General features: G+C 36.6%; 2 protein-coding genes across 3 annotated transcripts; one reads left to right on the top strand and one right to left on the bottom strand.

Moving 5' to 3' along the window:
• On the bottom strand, positions 1-2892 carry LOC18610177 (Translin family protein). Of its 2 annotated transcripts, XM_007045696.3 has the most exons (8): positions 2767-2892; positions 2568-2680; positions 1942-2021; positions 1526-1667; positions 1301-1450; positions 838-1039; positions 481-583; positions 1-388 (listed from the first exon to the last, which is right to left on the bottom strand). In XM_007045696.3, the coding sequence occupies exons 1-7, from the start codon at positions 2852-2854 to the stop codon at positions 483-485; spliced, it is 876 nt and encodes a 291-aa protein (XP_007045758.3). In that variant the 5' UTR covers positions 2855-2892; the 3' UTR covers positions 1-388; positions 481-482. The 2 variants fall into 2 exon arrangements, with proteins under 2 accessions (XP_007045758.3, XP_088659350.1); XM_088803224.1 differs by lacking the exon at positions 1301-1450 and having other exon boundaries at positions 1484-1667.
• A 402-nt stretch (positions 2893-3294) lies between these two features.
• On the top strand, positions 3295-7917 carry GEK1 (D-aminoacyl-tRNA deacylase). Its single transcript, XM_007045694.3, has 9 exons — positions 3295-3593; positions 3712-3892; positions 3981-4123; positions 4207-4270; positions 5099-5151; positions 5461-5516; positions 5788-5862; positions 6077-6265; positions 7450-7917. Exons 1-9 carry the CDS (start codon positions 3489-3491, stop codon positions 7535-7537), a joined length of 954 nt encoding a protein of 317 aa, XP_007045756.3. The 5' UTR covers positions 3295-3488; the 3' UTR covers positions 7538-7917.
• Positions 7918-9244: the final 1327 nt, after the last annotated feature.

Here is a 9244-nt window from a genome sequence, read left to right as displayed (position 1 = left end):
TTAATCAAAGCAAAGATAGAAAAATATTGATTAGAGGAAGATGAAATGTAATCCATACATTGAAAAGTCTTGATTTAATATCAAGTGTATCAAAATCCTAATTGGTCCTTGTGTCAATACTAAGCTACATTATGGATTTCCCACCAACTAAAATTGGCAGATTGAAGATGGTGATGTCATATCGATGCTGCCGAACAGACCGTTTATGAATTCTTTCCCCAGGAAGCATTAGCAGAGCCTAGGCTGCAAGGTAATTATATGCAGATTTAACAGAGTGCAGTGTACGGCAAAGCATCAGCCTTAAAGATCTTTGGACTGATAGAAACAGTTCCTGAAGTGCTCCATAGTCTTTGCATCTAGAGCAAGAAACTTATCCTCCAGCCAAGAACTGTAGTGAAGGGAATTCATGAGATTAACAGTATGCCACATGTTGGGAAAAACAAAGAGCAGGAAGAAGAGGCTAAGAGAAGCAGAAGTTACTTTCATAATTCCACTTCAGACACCCCCAATAAGAAGGAACTTGGATCGCCGGTTCCTAGAAGCGGAATGTACTCTGATCCTCTCACACGGACACTAAAGCACGCTGCAGTAACAACTCAAATAAGGGATCCAGCAAAAGAACACAAAAATTATCATGTGCATACAAGTTCTGGATGGAGGAGTTTTCAACTCTTTTAAGATCTTTAGAAATTAAACATACACATAAAAACAAGAAACACATGTAATTCCTGGCATAAAATATAGTATAACTGTGTAAATTATTCATTAGTCTAATAAAGAAATCTTTTATGATACAATACATGATGATTTTGGGCAAGAAAACCAACATCAAATTACCATTCTCTATTTTCACTACACTTTGGAGCATTGTAACCATCTTTGTCTCCATATCAGAACTATCATCCAAAAGTGGGACGACAAGAGTCAATTCCCTGTAAATATCACGTACAAACCGGCATATCCTCTCAGCAAATTCAACTTCACCATCAGATATTCGACCAATTGCTAACCGCATCAGCTCTCCTGTCAAATCTGCAAGCTGTAAAAGAAGAGTAAACAAACAGCCCTTCCATCATACATGCACATCTATGTCTGTTTGGTTGGATGTGTCACACTTTTGTGAGTATGCATGTAGCCTTCGGAATATCTAGTCCAGTAATTTAGAAGCTGGAATTAAGTAGGCACTACTTTAACAGAAGATACAGTGATATATGACCATATTTGCCTCAATTGTTTTCATCAGCCTGTGCCTTCGTAATGCAGATACGATAAGTAAAATAGCATAAATTCAGGCAGCTACCCCTAAGAGATAGTCAAGGAGATTAATTTGCAAAGGCTCAAGAGATGGATCACTAAGTGGTAATAAACTAGCATTTATCTCATCAAGATTCAAAAGATTTCCGGTTTGGCAGAATTTGAAGAATGTTGCAGCTTCAACATACTCTTGTACCTGCAAAGACACAAGCATAATAAGTCAACTCACTAGTTTCTCTTCAACATTAAAGTATAAGGAGAAAAATGCCACCCCGGGAGAGTATGCTCGCCGTAGCTTCCAGAAATCAGTCCCTTGCAACTCTTTCACCAGTCGGAATATATGCAGATCTCTCACAGCTGCCAGATCCTTTTCTGCCTTTTCCAAAACTTCCTCTCTGTTGTTTTTACTAATTCTGTCATAAAGCATATTGTAGTTCAGAAGTATAACCAATGCAAAGTACATATCAATATGTACCAAATAAAAAACAGTTCATTTCTTGTGAAGAAGCAAACTCATAATGACAAGGAAAATAGATATTAAATAACAGCAAGTGGAACAATGAATTTCAATTGACTAATTGCATTCTGAACCATACAAATAGGCAGCTTGCAAGAGAAAATACTATTATAGCATTAAAATCTTAGCCAAAAGATAAATGAGGGTAACCAAATAAATTTCAATATTACCTGTGCACCTGAAATATGACTTTTTTACTATTCATAGTCACATCACGACTGGCTTTTACCACCCTTTCCCGTTTTTCATTCTACAAACATGATTGAGGTTTGATTAGTCATTGCACAAAAGCATCTTCAGCAATGAAACAAATTCATGTAGAAAACCACATGATGCAAGGGAACTTTACAGCTTATACTAAGCGTTAGAAATTTGAGCTCTTTGGAGAACATATCCACATTGCATGTATCCAACTTCCCAACAAACTCAACTCTAATTCACTTGCTCAAATATCTCGACCCCGAAGCTTCACTGCCAGAACAAAGGGGCCTAGAAACGATTTTAAATCCATAATCAAAGTACTTATCCATTATTTCCTATAACAACCATTTCCTCCAACTTTGTCCCCATGGAAATGAGGGCTTTAAGCTTTTAAAGTTGGTGTTTTAAGGTTTTCAAGGTCAGCTGCTTCTCTTGGTATAAATAATCTCTAAGTTCTAGCTCACGACCCTAAATTTTCCAAAAACTCTAAATTTCTATCTACATATTTTCAGGGTAGTCAAGAGACCCAAGTTAGGGAATGCGAAATGAAGATGAAAAGTGGTGAAAAGAGAAAGAGAAAAGAAAGGAAACTCACAAGGGCATTGAGGTAATCCGCGTAGGTAGAAAAGGCGTCCTTGATGGAGGAATGGGTGCTCATTGTCCTTGCTAGTTTCGTTGACCTCTCCAACGGCAAAGCGGGATCAGCAGCTGTTCGATGTCGGAGGGTAAAGAAAGAATTAGCCAGCAATGATAAACAAACAAACAGAAAAAGGGTTCAGGGTTTGAGTGATTACCAGGAGGGAGGCGGCGGGGTTTGAACTTGGGAGCCATCAGCCACGACACAGATATCCTGCGGAATAATGCTGCCGAGGAATTCAACATCTGTTCTCGTTGCCACCTATACCTATGTCTGCGCCCCCTTTTTCCCACAATTTTCATTTTCTATTTTATTTATTTTGCAAATTAAATTTATTATTTATATATTTTAATAAATTAAAATGTTTAAAAATATCTTATTTCAGTGTTTATATAATATATTATAACACTCAATATATAAAATATCATATGGTTAAGAAAATGAATAAAGCATTAGTATGATGCAGTATTATATTTATTCTTTCGAGTATCTATGATTTTAAATAAATATGGATTGAGACATCATATTTTAATTTTATTAATTATAATCTTATTATTTTCAAGATTTTCATTTTCAATTTAAATTATAACATTTTAAATACCATAATATCCCCCCAAAAATATTTAGTTTTATTTTCTTTGAAATAAAGGAAACGGTGCCGTGCGGGTAAAAGAAGAATGCTAAAAAGGGTTGTCGTTTCGAAACTCACTTGCCTCCAATACTGGCTGAGTTCGGGGCGTACAGGCACGAAACCTCCGTCTCGTCAAAAACCGTTGGCTTCCACAACCGGTGGGCGAAGCTGCAGCTGCTTCTGGTTCTGAACCTGCCCTCTTTAAATTCCACAAATCTGACGCTAAAAATTACGAAGGAAAAAGAAACATGGTGACCGTGATAGTAGCCACAACCACCGACCCCGCCTCGATCAACCCAGCCATCGCCCTCTTGGCCATGCCCGGTTGGCTCCCCGGTCCCTCTTTGTTCCGGGTAGCTGTTAATATAATCAAATTAATTGATAACACTATCTTGATCACGTGATCAATGAAAAATTTATTCTCAATCTTGACCAGATACGACGGTGACTTTGTTCGTTTATATCTGTCAGGACATCATAAGCTTTACTAATCGAAACGTTCGACTACTTCAACACAACAAAAGCATAGTCGAAGAGGATGATTTGGATCGCCGTTGGGAAGAAGCCACCGGTGAGGCCGTCGACGAGGTTATTTTCTTCAGCAAACACACCGCCGTTTCCAACCGCCCTGCTCTCACTGTTCACCCGATCGGTATTTTTTTTTGTTTGTTTAAAGTTTCTTTATTTTTTTTATTCTTGAGATCAAAAGCTTACTACTTTTTTGTGTGGGTGAAATGTAGGGGTGCCTCATTTGCGTGAAGGGGATGTTCCGCCACAGGGTGGGAGGCCCGGTTGGGCGGCGCCGCCTGACCCTAGGATAGGGCCATGGCTTAGGCTTTTGAAGATAATTGCTCAGTCTCATAATTTGGTTCCTGAATTTGAGGTCAATTTAATTTATTGATTATTGCTTACTATGTTGTTAAGTTACCTATTTTTGCTTCTTATTATTGTTTAATTTGGTTATAGATAACTTTGGAGGGTACCCATCATGGACCTATAACAACCAAACCAACTATGTTCCTTGAGATTGGTAATGCGGTATTTTCTTTTTTGGTCACTAGTTTAGAGCTTCATTTTTTTTTTTTTTTTGGTTTTGAAATAAAAGGAGAAACATTAGAGCTTCGTTTACTTCTATATGACCTTAGCTGTCCTAAAATTTGCATCCAAATTATTTCTTGAAGAAAATTATGGAGAAATTTGAAGAGACAAACATAGAAATGAATGAATAAATGGAAAAGCGGCTCTCTTTATTGACATGGGATGGGATGAATGCTGGATTTCGTTTTATGAAGTTAGGATAATTTTCTTATGCAATTAGCAATTCAGATTTTTTTTAAAGTGCTATACATGGTGAATCTTTGCCAGTTAGGATGGGATTGTTGTTTTATGATGAAACGTAGTTAGTATAGGTATACATACATGCATGCAGACTGACTGAGAGGTAAAATTGATATATAGACAGGGATTTTGTTTGACATTTTCTTTATGTGCTACTTCATTGAGAAGAACTTTGTCCACAATTGATTTTACAAAACATGCATTTCATTTTTTAGCTTCGTCACTCATCGAGTGTGCTACCCTTCATCATGTTACTTTTTTGCTTTGCAATAGATTGCTACCCAAAAGGAAGAAACAAGAAAATCCAGTTTATGTTTCAAGGTTTAGTCAATTTCGGCTGGAAGAGTCATTTAAGTTGTGTTATATGTGGCTCATAATTTCTTATCTGCTTCATGCTGATAACCTCCCTGTACTGCAAAAAATAAAGCTCCTGTCAGATGAATTTCTACAATGGGTGTTTAGAATGTAATTGCTTTCCTTTTTCTCTGTGTTTAATATGTTTTCTTTTTGGTTGATGTAGGCAGTACAGATGAGTACTGGAAGAGGCAAGATGCTGCTCAAGTCATTGCTCTAGTTGAGTAGATATTTATAGTCTTTCCTATACCAAGAATTAGTCGTTAGCATGCCCCAATTATTATCATGCCTTTGGGTTTTTTTTTTCTTGGAATTTTATAAGACATTTTGGTGAATTTATTCATGTCTGATATTAGTTTTATCCCTCCCAACTTACGTAGATAAGACAATAAACTTTGATGGTTGATCATGAATAACTTTTTTTATACTTTCAATATAATACATTGAATTTTGGTAGTAAGTAAAATAGATAGTTCATTAGAAGTGATAGGCTTTGTTCCCTAACATTTTTTTGTTTGTGCTTTGAAGTTAGTTTGGAAAGGACTTGGGCTTGGAGGTGGTGATGAAGTTGGAAAGTGGGGCAGGTACTGGCCAAATAACTGAAATATGTAGGCTTTTCTTAAGCAATAATAATGCAGGCTTGATGCTCAACTACTATTTTTTTTTCTTAAACTCAGTTATGCTTGAAGGCATCCTATCCTGATAATATTATTGGTAGACAAGCAGTTATTTTTGCCTTATTTTCTGACATCCCTTTTTTGGTTTAATTTGTGGTAACAAGGAGTTTATTATTCATGACAATATGCCTTTGCATTATTAACATAACCCACTGTTTATAACTTTATGATATTCAAGGGAGAATGACAACAACAAAGTGCTTCTTGGAATTGGTGGTGGACATTATGCTCCTCGGCACATGGATGTAGTAATGTAAGTTACTGTTATGGATAACTTTTCTTTGTTTATATGCTACTCGTTCTGAAATTCTTCTTGCTACCACATTTTTCCTGTTATGCTAAACTTATCAAATGCCTCTTTAAGTTTTTTGTTCTCTTTTTTTCCTGGAAAATGAAAGGGCCGGCTATTGAAAGAGGTTTTGTTCACTATTAATAGCCTTTATTTGTGTGTAAACTACTAACTGCAGAAAAGGTAGTGTTTGGGTGGGCCACCTGCTTTCTGGATATTCCTTGCCAATGGAAGATCCAAGTCAGTCAAAAGTAAATGGAAATACGGAAGGTATTGGTGGAACGTGGAGAGAATCAATTAAAGTTGCATTTGAGGCTACGAAATCAGCTTTCCCTGGTGGGGAAGTTATGGCACATCTTGATCACAAGTATGTTAACTGATAAATATTTTACTTGACCTCATGGTTCTTATGTTTTTGTTTATATGTTGTGTTATTAATCTAGAAACATGTTCAAGTATTTGGCTACTGTTTAGAAGCGATTAAGGACTGAGGGTCTCCAGGAGTTATGCAGCTATGTAGGTTTTAGCTGGAGAGAGAGTCTGCTTAACATCTAAGAGCCTAGCTGGATTATTTTGTGCAAGAGATACTGACTTGGTGTTAGTGAGCATTAAAGTTTGAGCTGGGAACATTAGCAGATCAGAAGATAAAAAAGGTGTATAAAGTAATAAAAAGGAGTCTTTGGGTCGCTTTCCCCATCTGCCTTTCCCTGTGTCCCATTTCTTCTTTTCCTGAGAAAGGACCTTAGATTCTGCTCACCAAGCCACTTTTGAGTTCCTTTTGGTGGTTGCTTATAGCGATTGAGATGAACACACTTTTTTTATCAAATAAAATAAACACTTTTCTGCTCACACTTAGAGGAACTATTGCAAGAAAAAGAGAAAGAGGTTGAGGGTGGAGTTGGAAGGAGAGAAGGTCTAAAAGCAATTATGCCTTTGTTTCTACAGATCATGTCAAAGTTATGAATAATATCTTAAAGTTACAATTTCAGCCTCTGGATAACTAAGTGATGCCACTTGGGATTGGTTCAAGTGGATTGTGGAAGGGTTTTTGGTAGATATTTTAGATGCAAGTCATAGAGAACTTCTCTAGTAAAGATACGAAATAAACCTTCTTGGTTCTAAATTGTTTCTGAAACCCAGTGCTCCATTTCAGAATGGATTGTGAAAGTATAAAATTACAAAACAGGGTCTACTCTTTTATTTGGTTATTTAATTTAACAAACTAAATGTATTATAATGTTGACTCCTGGATTTTCTGCGGTCACTTGGAATAGTGTTCAGTGGCTGTTTGGGATGGTGGGCTAAATGATTGTTGAATCCATTCCCTTGTCCTCTCTGCACCTTTGTTTGTATGGACAGCTGGTGCAAGTTAATTGGGGATTAAAGAATCTAAGAGGTCGAAAATCAGGAGTAGAGACTAAATGTTTTTCAGTTATTATCTGCTACTTTTATTTTTTTGGTCATGAATTATTTCTGTATTGAAACTCTGCTGCTTGAGAACATCTTAGATACTGTAGCACAACACCCCTTGATGCTTATTCCTGATTTCAGGAGTTTGAAGAGCTGGCAGAAAAATGCAATTACTGCATTTTTTGGTGAGCAGAACATTAAAATTGGCAAGCCAAACGACTTCATTTGATTGATATTGGTTTCTGGATGGACTACTTTTCCCTAGCAATAACTGTGCTAGGGATTTTCGTCGATGCAGAAGAATTGATTTCTGTAGAATATATATATACTATAGTTATTCAGCAGCATCTAAACAATTTTGGTCGGAAGCAAGGGATCCACTGCAGTAAAGGACGAATGACAAAAGAGCAGCCTGTGCGAGGATGATCAAAAAGGCTCTGCTGATATATAAATGCTTCATGCTTTGTATTTGTTTTTAATGCCTTGTTTTACTTTGTCCGTCGTGGTTACGGCTAGTTGAATGATATCGTATAAGTAATTACGAAGTTTTGTATTTATTCCTTGCTGCATTTTTGCGGTTAAATGAAATAACAAATCTTTTATCATGAATTCCTATGGCATTATTTGTTAGCATTAAGCTTATGGTGATTTTTAATATGGGGTGCTTTCTAGATTGCATGTTTTCGTTGATGCCAGCTATCTCTAGGAACTGTCAAGAGCAGAATATGTAGACCATATTGGACAGAGCTTTTGTATTAGAACTTGATTTCCTCTATACCATGAGGCACTCATGATATTTTCTCTCACCCAATCCGACGACGTCTTCGTCACTGTGAGTTGGCTCTACTTGACTCTCTGTTGGAAGTGCTTGGTGTGGGTTAGATCTAGGTTCAATTTGTTTTGATATCACTTTGTCACAAAGTCATTATCCTCTCTTCAAAAAACTAACTTGATAGGATGTGCAGTGTTCAGGTTTAAAGTTCTCTCATTTATTTTAATATTCATGTCTCGTTGTATAAAAATTAAAATACACGCACTTATTGTTGTGTCAAATATTTAGAAGCTTGATATACAAACTAAAATATGTGATTCATTGTTGAATCAAATATTCGGATGTCACAAGTCTCATAATAAACCCATATGATGTGAAGAGAGCCATGGTTTCCTTCAAAATTTAATAGTATCTCAACTTGGCATCATCCATGGGACTCCATGCTTTTGGAAAAGTCTTCCTAAGCCTAAAGATAAGTCAGTCCAAATCTCCAAACAACTGTTAAATATCTGACTAGATTCTGGCCCCTCAGCCCAATTGGCAGCCTAGGGGATTTGCAAGCGAGAGAAAATCAGCATTTTCCTATTCATGACCATAGCTTTTGCATGTTCTCAGTGGCTCCCATTGCTTTCAATTCATCTCTTTTCATTCAAGCTGTCAGGTGGTTACTTAGGCTTATAAAAGTTGACTTGATTAATTATTTCCCAATTCTCAATATATTATTTTAGATATCTATCATCATGAAATATAAATCCTTCTTACTAATATTTTTTATTATTATTATTATTATTATTATATCTATTTTCTGATTAACAAAGCAGTGGCTTAAAGCAGGCATGCTTCCAGCCAATACTGACATGGCCAATATGAAACTTGCCCAATTTGCCAGCATTCCTTGGGCAGCCAGGAACCCAATCCTAGGGCTACCAACCTACCACTCTTCCCATCATTGACTTCATTACAACCGTTGGATCAAGCAATGAGGTATGGACATGAACATTTAAACCAAATGAACATATGACCTTGAGAGCAGACATGGAGTTGTCTTTAGTCAGGTGACAACAACATCTGGCTTTATCTTCCTCAGTAGAATCCAAAAAAAAAAAACCGCATAGCCCAACAAGAGAAAAGAATTTTGAAAGGAGAAGGGGGTTAAGCAAAATT

This window comes from Theobroma cacao, chromosome 2 (assembly GCF_053813885.1).
Source record: "Theobroma cacao isolate CCN51 chromosome 2, ASM5381388v1, whole genome shotgun sequence".
Classification (NCBI taxonomy): Eukaryota; Viridiplantae; Streptophyta; class Magnoliopsida; order Malvales; family Malvaceae; genus Theobroma; species Theobroma cacao.
The sequence above is the reverse complement of the archived record's forward strand: the minus strand, read 5'-3'. Positions and strand labels throughout refer to the sequence as shown.